The sequence below is a fragment of the Hemicordylus capensis genome, chromosome 2 (genome assembly GCF_027244095.1).
Source record: "Hemicordylus capensis ecotype Gifberg chromosome 2, rHemCap1.1.pri, whole genome shotgun sequence".
Classification (NCBI taxonomy): domain Eukaryota; kingdom Metazoa; phylum Chordata; class Lepidosauria; order Squamata; family Cordylidae; genus Hemicordylus; species Hemicordylus capensis.
In genome coordinates, this window is record NC_069658.1 from 236,784,022 (window position 1) to 236,801,707 (window position 17,686).

Consider the following 17,686-nt stretch of genomic DNA (forward strand, 5'->3'; position numbering starts at 1 on the left):
CTGGTCCATTGGAGTAGCAACTCGGTTCTATAATGCCAACCATGGTTGATGCTGCCTATGGTTCCCCTCTTAGCCAGGTTTGAACCCAGGGTGAACATAAGAACAGCCCTGCTGGATCAGGCCCAAGAAGGCCCATCTAGTCCAGCATCCTGTTTCACATAGTGGCCCACCAGATGCCGCTGGAAGCCCCAGGCAGGAATTGAGGGCATGCCCTCTCTCCTGCTCTTACTCCCCTGCAAACCAGATGGGATGTGGATGGTCCATGAGCAAATCTCCCAGCATTTCTATCTTTGCCCCAAAGCAGCTATAGGGACACTTGCATTTTATGGAGGCTGCAGTGCTGGGGGATATTTGCTAACTATGCAAAGAGGTACCTTTTACCATGGTGATTCTCTTTATTTAGCAGGGGGGAGAGTAACTGGCCCTATCCACCCCCAGCACAGTACTTCCAGTGACTGTTGCTGGGGTCTATCTTATGTTTCTTTTTAGAATGTGAGCCCTTTGGGGACAGGGTTCCATCTTATTTATTTGTTTGTTATTTCTCGGTGTAAACCGCCCTGAGTCATTTTTTGAAGGGCGGTATAGAAATCGAATTGTTGTTGTATTGAATTGAATTGAATTGTATCTTTCTATTGGAGATATTTTTCATTGGATCGTATCTGATTAAAAATTGCCCAAGGCTCACATCACATTGTTTCTGATTACTGGCCTGATAGGTTGCACAGCTCTAATACTTGTATACAAACAGGAGAGGCGTACAGTGTGATTTTCCCCCCCACCCGCCACAAAGGCCTCCTTGAAACCGAAAGGTCACCAGAAGGCTATTGTTGAGATAATTTGCTAATCTGGTATGTGCCAACCTGTTGGTTACTAAGGTCACTGACAATGGTGTAAATGGAGTTTTCCTGAGGGCAGGGATGAGTTGGCTTTGTGGAAATTTTACAGAAAAATTGCAAAACCAGAATGTAGATGGCCAATCTGTTTCCAAGCATCTCAGAATGGGCATGAACAAGCTTTGAATGCACCCTGGTCCAGAGTCCACCTGAAGAAAATATTATCAAACATGTCCATTTGATTGATTCATTCATTCATTCCTATGTAAACTGCTTTGGGGACAATGGATTATTTCCCATTGTGTGCTAATGAGTGAACTTCATAGAGGTCCTTTCTGTTTGCAGGTGGAATTACAATTCTCAGAGCCTGAAGGCCTACCTGGCAGCAAAACTCACCTCCATCTTGGAGCCTCCTCAGTGTCCCTCTGTGCCATCCATGCTGTTGATAAGAGTGTCTTTCTCCTGAGGTCCCAAGCTGAGCTCTCGCCTCAGACGGTGAGTCTAAACTGCATGATTCCAAGGTTTTGTAAGGTGTCACAGAGCTGTTTTCCCTTGACCACTTTGGTGGCTTTAGGGCCAAACTTCCTTCAGCAGGAGGTGCTCCTCAGACAAATGTAATGGAGAGGTGGGGAATTTTGTAAACCCTGGAGCTGTTTTTTCTAATGCTGGGCTGCACACCTTTGGCCCTCCAGCTGTTGTTGAACTACAAGCCCCATCATCCTTCACTCTTGGCCACTGAGGCTCGAATGGTGTGACTTGTAGTTCGACAACAGCTGGAGCGGCAAAGCTGTGCAGCCCTGCAAATGCCAAAGCGGGGAGAGGCACTTGTTCATTGCACAGAAATACTTACTCAGCTTTTTTTTTTTTAAAGGAAATTATCTCCATTTATTTGTTATTTCTTTATTTATTTATTCATTCGATTTCTATACCGCCCTTCCAAAAATGGCTCAGGGTGGTCTACACAGGGAAATAATAAATAAATAAGATGGATCCCTGTCCCCAAAGGGCTCACAATCTAAAAAGAAACATAAGATAAGACACCAGCAGCAGTCACTGGAGGGATACTGTGCTGAGGGTGGATAGGGCCAGTTACTCTCCCCCTGCTCAATAAAGAGAATCACCCACGTTTAAAGGTGCCTCTTTGCCAAGTTAGGAATTTGACAAGGCATTGCTATTGGATCTTGTGTATCTCCAAGATTGCTTGTCTTCACTGAGTGGCAGCAGCAATTCAGAGTTTTAGTGATCTTTCCCAGCCTTTAGTAGTTGCCTCAGAAGAAGTCATTGTGCCTGAGGCAGGGCACTTAATGCTGTTCATCCACACCGCGGTACCTCCTTTTTTGTGCATGAACTCTTCTCTAGGTTCATGCACAAATGCGAACACCTATCTCCTCCTCCTCCTCCTCCTCCTCCTCCACAGCAGCAACATTTGCTGTCACCACTTCCTGTCGGCACACACCATCCCGCCTCCTTTATATGCTGCTGCCCTATCATGCAAATCGGGAAGAGGAAATGATTCTACGGCTCTTTCCACAGAATGGAGTAGATATTCTGTAGAACACCTCCTGTTCTCTACGGCTCTTTCATTATTTCCTCTTCTGCTTACTCCTTTGAACGACTAGCCCAGCGAGGGAGGTAGAAAGATGCACGCTAGGCTAGGAGGTGGTGACTAGTGTTCTCTCTAATTTTCTCCATCTCTGTGTGGATTGAGTTTAGTACTGGATGGGATAGTACGCGGCCGTGTTTTATCGGGAAATTCTATTCACTGTTGCTTTTGTAAACCATTTGCTAAGCATTCTCTAATAAAATTAACTGAGCGGACATTTAAAAATGTGTGAGCGGACACATACGTGCACTCCTTAGAGGGAACTCTGCCGAGGACCCTCTCAGACAGCTCTTTGCAAAGCGGTTGTGTCATCGTGGTGTAGTGCTTAGAGTGCTGGACTAGGACCGGGGAGACCCGAGTTCAAATCCCCATTCAGCCATAAAACTAGCTGGGTGACTCTGGGCCAGTCACTTCTCTCTCAGCCTAACCTACTCCACAGGGTTGTTGTGAAAGAGAAACTCAAGTATGTAGTACACCGCTCTGGGCTCCTTGGAGGAAGAGCGGGATATAATAATAATAATAATAATAATAATAATAATAATAATAATAATAATAATAATAAGCAGCTTGGAGGAAGAAGGAGGGCCTGAGATGATGAGCGGAGGGCCCTGGTAGGTTCGTACGGGGGAATGTGGTCCGAAGCGGACCGGTAACCAATGAAGCTGCTGCAGGATTCGCTTGTGAAGCGGCGTGGGCCCACGAGCATCCTTGCGGCAGCATTCTGGATCAGCTGAAGCGTCCGATCCGTCTTCAAGAGCAGCCCCACAAAGAGTGCATTGCAGTAGTCCAATCAGGATGCTACCAAAGCATGAGTGGTTGAGGACAGGTCTGACATCTCCAAATAGGGTCGCAGCTGGAGTACCAGCCATTTGCCAGCTGCGGTGGCTGCAAATGTGTCAGTTGAGCTGCGGGGAGGTGGAGTGCAGCAATGGCAGCGAAACCCATCAAAACAATCTGAACACAGTCCACTGCCAACATTGCTACTTCACTGGATCTTCTGCATGAGAGGTCCAGGAGAGCTGGTCTTGTGGTAAAGGTAAGGTAAAGTATGCCATCGAATCATTGTCGACTCCTGGCGACCACGGAGCCCTGTGGTTTTCTTTGTTAGAATACAGGAGGGGTTTACCATTGCCTCCTCCCGCGCAGTATGAGACAATGCCTTTCAGCACTTTCCTATATTGCTGCTGCTTGATATAGGTGTTTCCCATCATCTGAGAAGCATACCAGCGGGGATTCGAACTGGCAACCTCTGGTTTGCTAGTCAAGTCATTTCCCCGCTGGGCCATTAGGTGGCTTGTTCTTGTGGTAGCAAGCATGGATTGTCCCCTTTGCTAAGCAGGGTCATTCCTGGTTTGTATTTGAATGGGAAACTACATGTAAGCATTGTAAGATATTCCCCTTAGAATATCTTAACTCTGGGAAGAGCATCTGCATGGCTGCATGCATAAGATCCCAGATCCCCTCCCTGGCGGCAGCTCCAAGATAGGGCTGAGAGAGACTCCTGCCTGCAACCTTGGAGAAGCCGCTGCCAGTTTGTGTAGACAATACTGAGCTAGATGGACCAATGAATGGCCTGACGCGGTAGAAGGCCACTTCCTTTGTTCTTATGCATGGGAAGCTGGTGCTCTAGAGCCAGGTCATGGGTCCCCCTAAGTTGGGCATATCCTGTTACTTCCACCTCTCAGGTATTTTTCCCCCCTCCCAGTAAATCTTCCACTCCAAAGAGCTGCTATGGTTCCAGTGCAGAATCCTAACCCCTCCCCTAGAGAGGATGAGGGCTGGGCTAAAGGGCTGAAGCACAATCACTCATATCTCTGAACAGATTGATGTGATAGCATAGCAGAGCCAGCATAGTGTAGTGGTTAGAGTGTTGGGCTAAGACTGGGAAGACCCAAGTTCGAATCCCCATTCACAGCCATGAAACTCACTGGGTGACTCTGGGCCAGTCATGTATCTCTCAGCCTACATGTAAATAAATAAATATTTCCCTTTATTGACTGCTTTTCATGTTGATGTTACAGTGTGTGATTTTATCTTTTCTACTGCTGGTTATTTATTGATGCATTTCAGGAGTTCTCAAACTTGGGTCCCTAGATGGTGCTGGACTACAGCTCCCATCATCCCCACTCACAATGCCCAAAGGCCATTATGACTGGGGATGATGGGGACTGTAGTCCAACAACATCTGGGGTAGACCAAAGGTAACAAACCCCGATTGCATTTGCTGTGAGCAGTCTTAAAAAATCTTTATTTGAAATTTCGTTTCGGAATAAAATGAACACAAGTATTAATGTTTGCTTTAAAAAAGAAATGTTCATTGTGGCTATTTCATTTCCAGGTTTATGATTTGCTCCCTGTGAGGACCCTCAAAGGCTATAACTACAGGGGCAACAATATGGAAGACCCAGACGTGAATCCCTGCATTTCCATGGAAAATATCCTTGTGAACGGCGTCCGCTACAGCCCAGTTCCTTCTTATGGTGAAGGTGATGCCTATGAAATTCTCAAGGTGAGCACTAAGTGGTCACTGCACTTGCAAAATGAGAAGTGCCCATCCTTATGGCTAGCAGAGGGGTGTGTGTGTGTGTGTGTAGGGGTGGTCCTTTCATGAGGCAGAAGGGGGCAAATCAGGTAGCAAATTATTGGGGCGCCAGCAGGGCAGCAAGATCCCCCGCTTTGCCACTTACCATCAGAGCAGCTCTTTGGGACTGACCTGACCCTTGAGAACCTTTCAAGGAGTGTCTCTCCTCACACTCCTTGCAAAGCGTGCAAGAAGCACAAGGAGAAGAGAGGAGGGTTCTGGCAACCTTCCCTCCTCCTTCCCTCTGTGCCTCTTTCAAAGTTACAAGGGTTGGTTTTGAAAAGGGGCTTGCCCCCAAGCGGGCTCAAGAGGCAGGGCAGCATTTAGTGCCTCACCCCAGACGCTGCAATGCTTCGGAGTGTGTGTGGAGAGAGAGAAGATATGCATGCGGGTCATATTTGTTCCTTGGAGGGACCCCATACCAGAGGAGGCTCAGCCATCCAATTTTGAGGGTCATGCTTCATATCCAGAGCAAAGAAGTGCTGAGAGGAGGGCTTCTTGGGAAGGGAAGGGAAAGGAAATCAAAAATCCCCCCTTGCCTGATGCAGACTAGCTTCCAGGTAGTCTGGAAGTGCTTTTGGTCTGACCCTCTAACAGTGCTGGCACGTCCCTGCTCTGAATGCCAGCCAGTGCATTTAGTACTAAAATATGTATGTAGTCTTTTAAAAGTATTTCATCAAAATAGGCTGTATTTGAAGAAAAATTGAATTGGGCGGGGGCGGTTGTTGGTCAATTCCGTCACAGTTCTTCTTCATAGCATGCGGTTTGGTCCCAAGAAGACTGACAAGTGATGTAACTAATTGGTCAGTGAAAGTCAAGGTCAGAGGTCAGCATTCTGAAGCAACTGCCAAAGTCCAGACACCCTGAAAGGGACCCCTGTGGACCCCGACTCTCCTGATTGCTATGCAGTGGTTGTTCCTCCTGCCACTTCTCCGACAATGACCCTGGGTTCCATCCAGCCTGAGCTTCCTTCCTTGATGTCTTGATGCCACCCTTCGGAATAAGAACCCAGCATCTCGTTGCACTGTTTTTAATTTAGGATACTTGTATTCTGCTTTTCAACAAAAAGTTCATAGCAAAAGGAGCCCAACAAGCTCCTTTGAAGATCACATTATGACTATCTTGCCCTTGGTGGTTGGGAAAAGAGCCCCTCCCCAGAAATAGCCACCCTGCCACCAAATCCGATCCAAGGGCAGAGCAGATGACAACACCTAGGTAAGGCGGTTAGGGCTGCTCCTGCCACGCAATGTTTCCCAGGGACAGAGGTCTTCTCTCAATTTTCTGTCTTGGTTTATTTAAACTGATTGCCAAGAAATTTAGCACTGACAAAAGGAAGTACTTTTTCACACAGTGGATAATCAACCTATGGAACTCCCTGCCAAAAGATGTGGTGGCAACCAACAGCCTGGGTGGCTTTATGGTTTAGAATAGATAAATTCATGGAGGACAGGTCTATCAATGGCTACTAGTCTGAGGGCTATAGGCCACCTCCAGCCTCAGAGGCAGGATGCCTTTGAGTACCTGTTGCAGGGGAGTAGAAGCAGGAGAGAGGGCATGCCCTCACCTCTTGCCTGTGGGCTCCATCGAGGTATCTGGTGGGCCACTGTGTGAAGCAGGATGCTGGACTAGATGGGCCTTAGGCTTGATCCAGCAAGGCTTTTCTTAGGTTTTTATGTGCTTATGTTAACCTAAATGTACAAGTAGAGAATGGAGAAAACCTGGCTTGGCAGCAGTACATGTGACAAGGATCTTGGTGTCTTGGTGTCGAACATGAGCCAGCAGTGTGATGCAGCTGCTAAAAAGGCAAATGTGATCTTAGGCTGCATTACCAGAAGCATAGTGTCCAGATCATGAGAAGTAATCATTGCATGCTATTCTGCCCTGGTCAGACCTCATTTGGAATACTGGGTCTGATTTTGGGCTCTGCATTTTAAGGAGGATGTTGATAAACAGCAATGGGTTCAGAGGAGGGCAACGAAGGGGTGTGGAGCCAAGTCCTATGAGGGAAGGAGGTGGGTATGTTTAGCATGGAGAACAGAAGACTAGGGGAAGATATACTAGCTGTCTTCAAATATCTGAAGGGCTGCCATGTAGAAGCAGCAGCAAATGTGTTCTCTCTTGTTCTTAGAGTGGGGGACTAGAATCAATGGGTCGAAATGACAAGGAAGCAGATTTAAGCTAGATATTAGGAAGAGTTTCCTAACTTCAGTAGTTCCCTAACTGCAGGGGCAGAGCCACACTTGAGCAGTAGGGTCCAAAGAACCCGGGCCACCAACGAAAAGGGCCTCCAGTGCCTGCTTTTGTGTGGGACGTCATGTGCAAAGGGGGCATGGCCCAATTGCCAGAGGGCCCGCCCTAGCCCTCCCAGTTGCATTTCCAGCCAGCGTTTGCTGGCTTGGTGCATTTATTTCCCTTCCTCTCCCTCGCTGGAGAGAGAGAAAGGGAAATAAACACAGCCAAGCAGCAAACGCTGGCTGGAAATGAGCGCGGGAGAGCTCACAAGGTTCTCCAGAGCCTGGGGCATGCCCGCTTTGTGCGTGGCCACGCCCCCTCTGTGAGTGACATCACGCGCACGGAAGTCACTCACAGAGGGACACAGGCTGCCCTTCCGCTGGCAATGCTCCTGCCTAATTGTCTGACAGTGGAACAGCCTGCCTCATGCAGCTGTGAGCTCTCTGCTGGTGGAGGTTTCAAAAAGAGACTGGATCGGTGTTTGTCGGGATGCTGTGGCACTGCAATTTGTTGGACTAGAAGAGCTCCAAGGTCCCTTCCAACTCTAACATTCTAGGATTTGGTGGTTCTAAGGGTGATATCCTAACTAGCATCCTTGTGCAAGTAGATTGTGCTAGCACAAAGCTGTTGAGCCTGGAGTGTGTGTTGTGGGCTAGTGTTGCGCTAGCCCAAACATGTTTGTGCTTGTGCAGTAAAATCATGTGCTACCTGTGGCATGCCTCATACGTTTTTCAGGGAACGGCTGCACAAGAGTGCAAGACAGCAGTTTCTAAAATCCCTGTGATTTTGTGCAGCTATGCAGTCCTCTTTCACTAGCACCAAATAGTTCATAGCACAAGCACAGCTTGAGTTCAAATGGCTGGCCGGTAAGTTTCACAATAAGGAGAATGCCCCTATTTCTTAACCCTGGGCCCCCAGATGTTGTTGGACTACAACTCCCATCATCCCCAGACATGATCTTTGTGGCTGAGGATGATGGGAGTTGTAGTCCAACAACATCTGGGGGCCCAAGGTTAAGAAACCCTGCCCTATACATTTCAAGCAGTCTCAAATGATGGGCAGGTGAGAACCTGCAGATTAGAGCCAGCGTGGTGTAGTGATTAGAATGTTGGACTAGGAACGGGGAGACCCAAGTTTGAATCCCCGTGGAGCCATGAAACTCACTGGGTGACTCTGGGCCAGTCACTTATTTCTCAGCCTAACTTACCTCCTAGGGTTGTTGTGAGGATAAACATGAATTGTGGAATTCTCTGCCTCAAGGTGTGGTGACAGCCAACAACCTGGATGACTTTAAGAGGGGCTTGGATAACTTCATGGAGGAGAGGTTTATCATCGGCTACTAGTCGGAGGGCTATAGGCCATCTCCAGCCTCAGAGGCAGGATGCCTCCGAGTACCAGTTGCAGCGGAGTTACAGCAGGAGAGAGGGCATGCCATCAACTCCTGCCTGTGGTTTCCAGCGGCGTCTCGTGGGCCATCTCGTGTGTGAAACAGGATGCTGGACTAGATGGGCCTGATCCCTCAGGGCTGTTCTTATGTCCTTATGACCATGTGCTCTGGGCATCTTGGAGAAAAACCAGGATATAAATGTAATCAATTAATCAATAAATAAAATCCTGTCCAAAGTTCTGCTGTGTTTATTACAGCAGCTATTCATAAACAAGTAATCATTTCCTAATATAAATTTCCGACCTTTTCAAAATGATAGTTTGAATTTCAAATATAAGTGTTTGAAGATCAAATATCAGATCTGATCCTGAAATAGTGTTCATTACAGGCAAGAACTCATTCCAATAGTCTACAATTGGTGAGCTTCACCCCAAAACATGGAGCAGGTAAACTCCCGCTGGAATGAGCATGTCCATCAGAAATCCCTTTGAGTGCTATGTATGACCTTCGAGAGAGTGGATGTCTAGAGTTCTTTCTGACAGAAAGGATCTTTTATATCTATGCCTTATCAGAGGTTCAAGAGTGCCTCGTTTTCTTATTCCGCAGGACTTCGGCTTAAAAGTTTTTAGTAATGCAAAGATCCACAAGCCCAAAATTTGTTACCAGGATCGGCATCAGACAGGAGTTGGATTCAGAGTGGGTAAGAACTTGAACGGAAGTGGAGGTGGTGTTGTGGTCCCCAAGCACTAGACATTACTTCAGACTGTGGTTAAAACCAGAAAAGAAGAGCTTTGGAAATCCAAGGGCAATGATCAACCAAAAAGCCTCTCCCTCTCTTAGGGCTTTGATGTGGCACCCAGTCCTCTCTTGAGCAAACAGCATCATTACAAGGAGGTGATATTTTTTTGGCAGGAAGACTCTCCAGGGTATCTCTCCAGAGATACATGCCAGGGCCATGTATCAGATGCTCCAATCTTGATGAATTTGCAAGGCTGATTGGGTGTTTTCATTGTGCGTTAGAGCATTGCCCGATTTATGTCTGGCGTTTAAAAAAAATCCACTTTTTGCATCTTTTTCCGGGGGGGTGGGGTGTAATTTCAATTTGCAGTATAGCCTCACAGTGAACCCTTGGTATAGTCTGCTGCCTAGAAATGCTCATGATGGTTTACGTAGCATTTCAACCTATTACTGTTATTACAAATATCCATATATCACTTCTCAACAAACAAATTATTGAAGTGAGTGACATAGAAAAGGAAATAAGGTGGCTCCTTATCCCAAAAGGACTCACAATCTAAAAAGAAACATAGGGTAGATACCAGCAACAGACATTGGAAGCATGCTGTGCCAGGTCCTCTGACACACAGATGTACATTATTATTAATTATTATTATTATTAATTCAGTTTCTATACCGCCCTTCCAAAAATGGCTCAGGGTGGTTTACACAGAGAAATAATAAATAAATGAGATGGGTGCCTGTCCCCAAAGGGCTCAGAGTCTAAAAAGAAACATAAGAGAGACACCAGCAACAGTCACAGGGTTCTGCCCTGTTACTTGGAAAGAGGGCAATTGCTGATTGACCCATGCACATTTGGCCGACAGCAGAATTGCCTCAAACAGCCACCATCAATCAGACATCACAGATGCCTCAAACACAGTGGCTGGCACACTGCTCAATGTCTCACAAGCGTTGTGGTGGAACATGAGCCAGCATGGTGTCATGGTTAGAGTGCTGGACTAGGACCAGGGAGACCTGAGTTCAAATCCCCATTCAGCCATTAATCTTGCTGAGTGTCTCTGGGCCAGTCACTTCTCTCTCAGTCTAAAAACCTACTTCACAGGGTTGTTGTGAGGAGAAACTTAAGTATGTAGTACACCACTCTGGGCTCCTTGGAGGAAGAGCGGGATATAAAGAATGTAAATAAACTAACTAAACAAACAAACAAACAAACATGAGTGCAGTTTGTGCAAAATGTTGTGCAATTGTAGGACGTTATTGCCAATGGCCTACAGTCACATGGCCTGCCTTTGTGAACTGTCTGCAGCTGCACAAAAGTGTGCACGTCCAACTGTGCTCATGTTCTGCTACAACCCGTGTGTGGAACATTGGGCAGTATGTCAGCCGCTGCCATTCAGTGGAAGCATTTCCACCATCCAGAGATAACCAGGCGTGCATCGGTCATCCTCGAGTCTGGAAATATGCGTATAGCTCAGACATGTCCTTTCGTCCCCCCAGCCCACTCAGAGATGGGAGGAGGACATTTTGCTGGTGCACCTGTAGCTCTTTCAATGAGTGGACTACCCCATCGTGAAGATTCCATAATTAATGTCGGAATTCCACTGACTGCCAGAAGATTCTTCCCTGAGACCTGGATATGGCAAACGCAGGCCATGTAAGTTGTATCAATGCTTTGGAGAGGAGAATGCGCACAGGTGGCCCTTTCATGTGGCGAGGGGAGGTGGTTGCCTCAGGTGGCAGGTTATTGGAGTGTGAGCAAGGCAGTAAGGTGCCCCCCGCGGCTGTCCTCCGAGCAGCTGCGTGTGAGAACCGCCGGGGGTCTGGCTGAGCCTGATGGGGCTGCACTGCCTAGCCTTGCTTTAAAACCCAGGCTTTAGCCAGGGTGAAGGGCTCGAGCAAGCCCTTGACCAGGACTTTTAATTCTGCCATCAGTTTTCTTAGATCTCGTAGGACTCTCACAACATGGCAAGTGAAACACCTTAAAATGTAAGAGGATTATGAACTTTAGAGAAGTTTCTGGATGTAACTTACAGCAGTGCTGTAAGCACTACAGTGACAGGTCTAAGGCTGTGCCTTGTCAGTTTGGCCTGGTTGTAGATAAGCGATGACATAAGTATCAGAAGTGTAAGAAAGTGAGGTCATTCCCACAATCAAAAACTATGTTCTATTGGGCTTGGGAGCTGTGTGTGCTCCCAATTTTCAGTTGTGTGGAAGCAAGGTAGGAGGAACACCTGGGTAGCTTTTCCTCCTACTTTGCTTCCACACAATCAAAAACTGGGAGCACACACAGCTCCCAAACCTGGGTAGAATACAGTTTCTGATTGTGTCAATGACCTCATTGTATTATTGCTGTAGAACTGCACCCTCTAGATCAGGGATTCTCAATGTTGGGTCCCCAGATGTTGTGGGACCTCAGCTCCCATAATCCTCAATCAAAGGCCATTGGGGCTGAGGATTATGGGAGCGGAAGTCCATCAACATCTGGAGACCCAAGGTTGAGAAACCCTGCTCTAGATCAGGGGCCTGAAATTGCTATTCTTCCGCTATTGTTGAATTACTGCTACTACAAATATTTATATGCTGCTTTTCAACACAAGTTTCCAAAGCATAGAGAAATCATAAACAAACAAACAAAACAGCAAGAGCATAGTAGTCTGCACTTGCCTCTCTGTACATAATGGGGCTATTGCCACGATCAGACAAAATTGGGCTAGGGGAGCCTAGCCCGATTTTGCCTGATTGTGTGAGCCACTGGGCTCACAGGCAAGCCCGGTGGCTCCCAGGCGGTTAACCGGCCTAAGTACCCCTCCCCTAAAACCGGGTTTGCAGATCGAGTGCTCTGCAAACCCGGTTTCTTTTTTATCGTGAGTAGCCATGCCGCAGCTCCACGCTGCAGCTACTCACGAGGAGACCCCTGGAGGGGAGGCGAAAAGCTGCTTCCTGGCTCCGGGGATCTCGCTCGCGCAGGGCATGCTGGAGCTTCCAGGGGCCAATCGGCCCCTGCTCCCCCCCCAGCCCCCGCCAGCTCTGTCATGGAGCTGGCAATCGTGTGGGTGGCTGATCCGGCTGCCCAGGGCTCCCGCCCTGCTTGTGTGCAGGGAGAGCCGGCTTAGCCCGCTCCCCCCGCTCACTCTCCAAAACCGGGTCTCACTGATCGTGAGACCCGGCTCTGTATCTATTTCATTAATCAGGGATGGGGCTATAACTGAGTGGATGGGTTCAAAGAACCTGGGTCCCCAGATCTACCCCTTTTGATTTTCTTCATTCTCTCTCTCACTCCAAGGAGCCGCCGGCGGGAGGGGTGAGCACGGGCCCCCTCTCTCCTAGCTACACCCCATCATTAACCTATTAATATTCCTGATTCCCCTCCACTGCCTTGTCCTTGAATGCCACAGCTCTTTCCCTTGGATTCTACACGTTGCACCAATGGAACTGGAGCCCTCTCCAGACGTTAGTAAGCGAAGTGGCACTCACAGGTGTAGCACCAAAAGCTGGTAGGAGGTTCCGCCCCGGCGCGATCACTCACCCCCTCTCTCTAGCTGCTCATGGTTAGATTGGCATCCTTGTGTAAAGGAAAATGCCAGAACTGTGATAGCTGCTGTTTTGGTGGTCAGCAGCCTGCCTGTGCACACAAATGGGGCCTTCAGCATGAGCGGGTGGGTTGGAGGGGGTGAGTGACAGCACCGGGGTGGGACTTCTGTCTTGCTTTCAGTGCTGTAACTCTGTGCGTTGGGTTTTTTTAAACACCCGAATGAGCCTAGGACAGGGCTGCTCAACGTCCGCCCTCCAGCTGTTTTAGGACTACAGCTACCAGCTTCTCCAGCCACAGTGGCCAGGAGTCAGGGATGGTGGGAGTTTTAGGCTAACTTGGCATAACTCCTGCTAACGTGGCAGAGAGGCACCTTTTAACGTGGTGATTCTCTTTATTGTACAGGGGGAGAGTCACTGGCCCTATCCACCCGCCCCCCCAGCACAGTACCTCCATTGACTGTTGCTGGTATCCATCTTGTGTTTCTTTTTAGATTGTGAGCCCTTTGGGGACAGGAGTCCATCTTATTTATTTGTTATTTCTCTGTGTAAACTGCCCTAGCCATTTTTGGAAGGGCGGTATAGAAATCGAATAAATAAATAAATAAATAAATAATATCTGTAGGAGAGCCAAAGTTGAGCAGGCCCAAGCTAGGGTGTCCTTGTGTAACCTGTGGCACCCAGTGGCAGAGGGAGGCCAGAGGTGACCCAGGTTCAGCCCACCACCACGGCCCCCCTAGCCCTGACCCCAGATGCTGACATCAGACGCAGGGGGTGAAGGTTAGCCACGCCCCCTGTATCTGATGTCAGATGCCGGGGGCATAGTTTAGCTGACAAATGGGCTGCTCAGCCCTGTTTGCGAGCCAAATCATGTTTGCAGTGCGGCCAGAGTGGCTCTCACTGCCTTTAAAAGGCGTCAGACGTAGGGGGCGTGGCTGAGGTGCGAGGCGTGGCCCCTGAGGGGTGGTGGCCCAGGTTCTTTGAACCCATTCATGCAATAGTGACTCCGCCCCTGGGTGGCACCCTGCTAACTGAGCAAACTGGCAGTAGTGATTCTCTTTATTGAGCAGGGGGAGAGCAACTGGCCCTATCCAGCCCTAGTACAACATCCCTCTGGTGGCTGTGTCCCTCCAGTTTCTGGTGTCTATCTTAGATTTCTTTTTTAGATTATGAGCCCTTTGGGGACAGGGAGCCATCTTTGTTTATTTATGTGTGTGTGTGTGTGTATCTATCTATCTATCTATCTGTGGAAACTTTTGTTGGAAAGCGGTATGTAAATATCGTAGTAATAGTAGTAGTTCTTGCATGTATGCATCCTTGTTTTTTGTGCTAGCGCAGCATTAGTCTGGATGTCAGCTGCTTCTTCCAGCCTCACAAGAAGGAGCTTTCCTTTTAACATGGCCATTCCAAACCTCTAGCGTAGCTTTCTTATAATTCTTCTTTAAAAGCGCACAGCTGAGGCTGGTTTAGAAAAGAAACATCTACAGTATTCCCAAGACATGCAACCTCCCCCATTCCGGAGCACCTTGAGCCTTTGTTATGATGGAGTGACCCATAATGGTGCTGTGGAATAGACTTGCACAAGTTGCTGTCGATTTCCATAATCTTCTTTCATAAGTAGAGCCTTGTTGGATCAGGCCCGAGGCCCATCTAGTCCAGTGCTCTGCTTCTCATAGTGGCCAGTCAGTTGCCTCCAGGAAGCCCACAAGTGGGAGATGAAGGCAGACCCCTTCCACTCCTGTTTTCTCACGCCGCTTGCATTCAGAGGTGTCCTGCCTCTGATCCTGGAGGTAGCCTATAGCCAAGACAAAAAGCCATTGATAGACCTGACCTCCATGAATTGGTCTAAGCCCCTTTTAAACCATCTAGGCTGGCGGCCATCACCTCATTCCGCGGCAGAGAATTCCACAGAATAATGATGTGCTGCGTAATTAATGTGCTGCTCACTCTTTGCTCTCTTGTGTCTCTCCCTGGCCTCGATATACTTCCTGCGTCCTACAGCAGCTCTGAACATGAGGTGGAGATACCAGTGACCATTCCAGACACCATCACAGAATGGAAAGCAGGAGCCTTCTGCCTGTCCGGAGAGGCAGGCTTCGGCCTCTCCCAGCCCATCACCCTCAACGCCTTCCAGCCCTTCTTCCTGGACCTCACCTTGCCCTACTCCGTTATTCGGGGTGAAGCCTTCGTCCTGAAGGTCACGGTCTTCAGCTATCAGCAGCATTGCATCAGGGTGAGAGATCCCTCCTTGGCCACTCCAGCTGCACAAGACAGACCTCTTCTAAGCTTAATCTATGCTTGGTTTCTTACTGTGCCATGGGTGGATTCAGCCCACCCCCATCTATGAACTCCAGAATTTCCTAGCAGGAAGGAAGGAAGATGGAAGGGAACATGAAAATGAATAGCGGAAGAAAGAGGCAGACGGGGAATACATATTTTATTTTATTTTATTTTATTTTATTTTATTTTATTTTATTTTATTTTATTTTATTTTTATTTATCTAGGTAAACTACTTTGGAAACTTTTGTTGGAAAGTGGTATTTAAATAGTTGTTGTTCTTGTTGTTGTGCCATACCATACAATGTTCTGTTTGCGTTTTAACAGAATGTGCAATTGTGCAAGAACAGTCTTGTGCAAGACACAAGAATGGCGGAAGCACAGCTGCACGAGGGATGGGGATTATTTCCAATGGCTGGCCATCACATAACTCAGCATGATGGCCGGAGAAGAGCGTCTTGTGGTAGCAAGCATGACTTGTCCCCTTAGCTAAGCAGGGTCTACCCTAGTTGCATATGAATGGAAGACTACCTGTTTGAGCACTGTAAGAGATTCCCCTGAGAGGATGGGGCTGCTCTGGAAATAGCATCTGCATGCCGAAGGTCCCAAGTTCCCTCCCTGGCATCTCCAAGATATGGCTGAGAGAGATTCCTGCCTACAAGCTTGGAGAAGTCGCTGCCAGACTGTGTAGACAATACTAAACTAGATGGACCAAGGGGCTGACTCTGTATATGACAGCTTCCTATGTCCCTATGTTGCGCAGTATGTCAGCTAGGAAGAATAACAAGTGAAAGAAGGGAAGAATGAGAATGAGACATAAGAAGCAAGAAAAATGGAGGTGCCTTGCAAAGAATGAGAGAGAGAGTAAGGGATGGCACCAATATATTTTTTGTATAAGGTTATGAAGATTGAAAGGAAGCAGTGGCTGACATCTTGACGAATGAAGCACTGGCTCAACAGGAGGACCACCGGTGCCTCTGAAAAGTTCACTTAATTCAGCACCACTGCTGGCTCAGCAGTGGGGGCATATTTTGATGACTTCCCCTTCCCTAGGAAGCAACCCCAAAATATGTCCCCAAGGGTCACTGAACCCTCAGGGACATATTTTTGGATGACACACAAGGCTTCCAGGCAAAGAGTGGCTGTCTAAATTCCCCCCCACCCCCCCACACATAGCAACAGTGCAGCATTAGTCTCAACTTTTCAGACGCACTGGTGCCGCACTGGTGGTTTCCCCATAGCACTTGTGGAACAGGAGGATGCCAGCTCGGGGAATGGGAGGATTTGCTCAGGATGTCAGCCAGGACAGGATTCATCTTTTTTGTTTTTGTTTTAATGTTTCCCCCCCTCTTTTTGAGAAACAGATTTAGTAAACGATGTAGACTCAACTCCACAGAAACTTCGCTTCAACGGCACCTTTTTCTGTGTACTCCACAAACTCTGTCTAGCCAGTTGTGGCCGGTGGGTGGGTGGCATCGGGGGGGGGGCGCAGGTGGCAGGCACCTTTAAGCATAAATGAGTAGGTGCTTACCTCTGCTCCGGCAGCATGCCGCCCAGCACTCCCTGCGGCAGGGGATCAGCTCCGCCACTCACCTGGCTTCCATGGAAGTGGCAGAGCCGATTCCCCGCCTCAGGGCATGCTGGGCGGCACGTTGCTGCTTGGAACAGCTTGCAGGTGTGGCTCCTGCTAATGAGGGAAGCAGCTACCGATTTATGCTTCAATGTGCCTCTTGTCATCTCCGCCCCGCCAACTCCTGGTGGTGCCCTCGCTGCACCCTAGAAGCTGACAAGCTGCACATTAGGAAAAAACCTCGAGCTTCTCTCTGTCTTGATACGATGTCTGAACCAGCCCAGCATGACACGTCTGTGATAGGCACAATTTCTGCTGGTTGCAGACTTCGGCTTTTGTTGGTGTGGATTCTGGGTGGCAATTTTTTTTAGTACCCAGCTCACCTTGATCTGTAAAGGGCCAGTCACAGAAGTCTCTCCCCATTCACAGGCCCCTGTCATTCTGTGGCCCCCCGATGGTGTTCAGTGAGTTGACTCCTCCTCCTGCTGTAGCTTTTTGCATCCCTGTCCCCACAGGACTAGCACTGCTTTGCCTCCCCAGTGACCCCTTTTTATTCATGGACAGGTCGCTATATCACTGGCTCCCTCACCTGACTTTGTGGCTTCGCCTGTGGAGAAGGAGGAGGAATCCTACTGTCTGTGTGCAAACGGAAGGAAAACTGTGTCTTGGACTGTGACTCCCAAATCTCTGGGTAAGCAGCAACTCTCCCATCTCAGAGGACACACACACAAACATACACACTTTGAAATCAAGGTTGCCAGCCCTCCCGGAATTGACACCCATCTCCAGGATATTGCGAACAATACGGGGGGAAAGATCTCCAGGCAGTTGGCAAGTCTACTGGGAACTGACACTGCACTTGTGCAAACAGGTTCTGCTGAGGCTGGAACTGGCATTCTGGACTAGTGTAGCACTGGCACAAGCATCCTTGTG

At 48.4% G+C, this 17,686-nt stretch overlaps 1 protein-coding gene across 3 annotated transcripts in view; it reads left to right on the forward strand.

The window, feature by feature from the left end:
• LOC128342448 (alpha-2-macroglobulin-like) overlaps positions 1-17,686 on the forward strand; it is a 100,343-nt gene that overhangs the window by 51,947 nt on the left and 30,710 nt on the right. For 2 of the 3 annotated variants that reach the window (XM_053289736.1, XM_053289738.1), the window contains 6 exons: positions 1,179-1,328; positions 4,775-4,945; positions 9,243-9,336; positions 10,875-11,031; positions 14,907-15,138; positions 17,318-17,444. In XM_053289736.1, coding sequence (XP_053145711.1) covers positions 1,179-1,328; positions 4,775-4,945; positions 9,243-9,336; positions 10,875-11,031; positions 14,907-15,138; positions 17,318-17,444 — 931 coding nt within the window. The remainder of the gene's footprint in view (positions 1-1,178; positions 1,329-4,774; positions 4,946-9,242; positions 9,337-10,874; positions 11,032-14,906; positions 15,139-17,317; positions 17,445-17,686) is intronic. The other variant, XM_053289737.1, reaches the window with a different exon arrangement.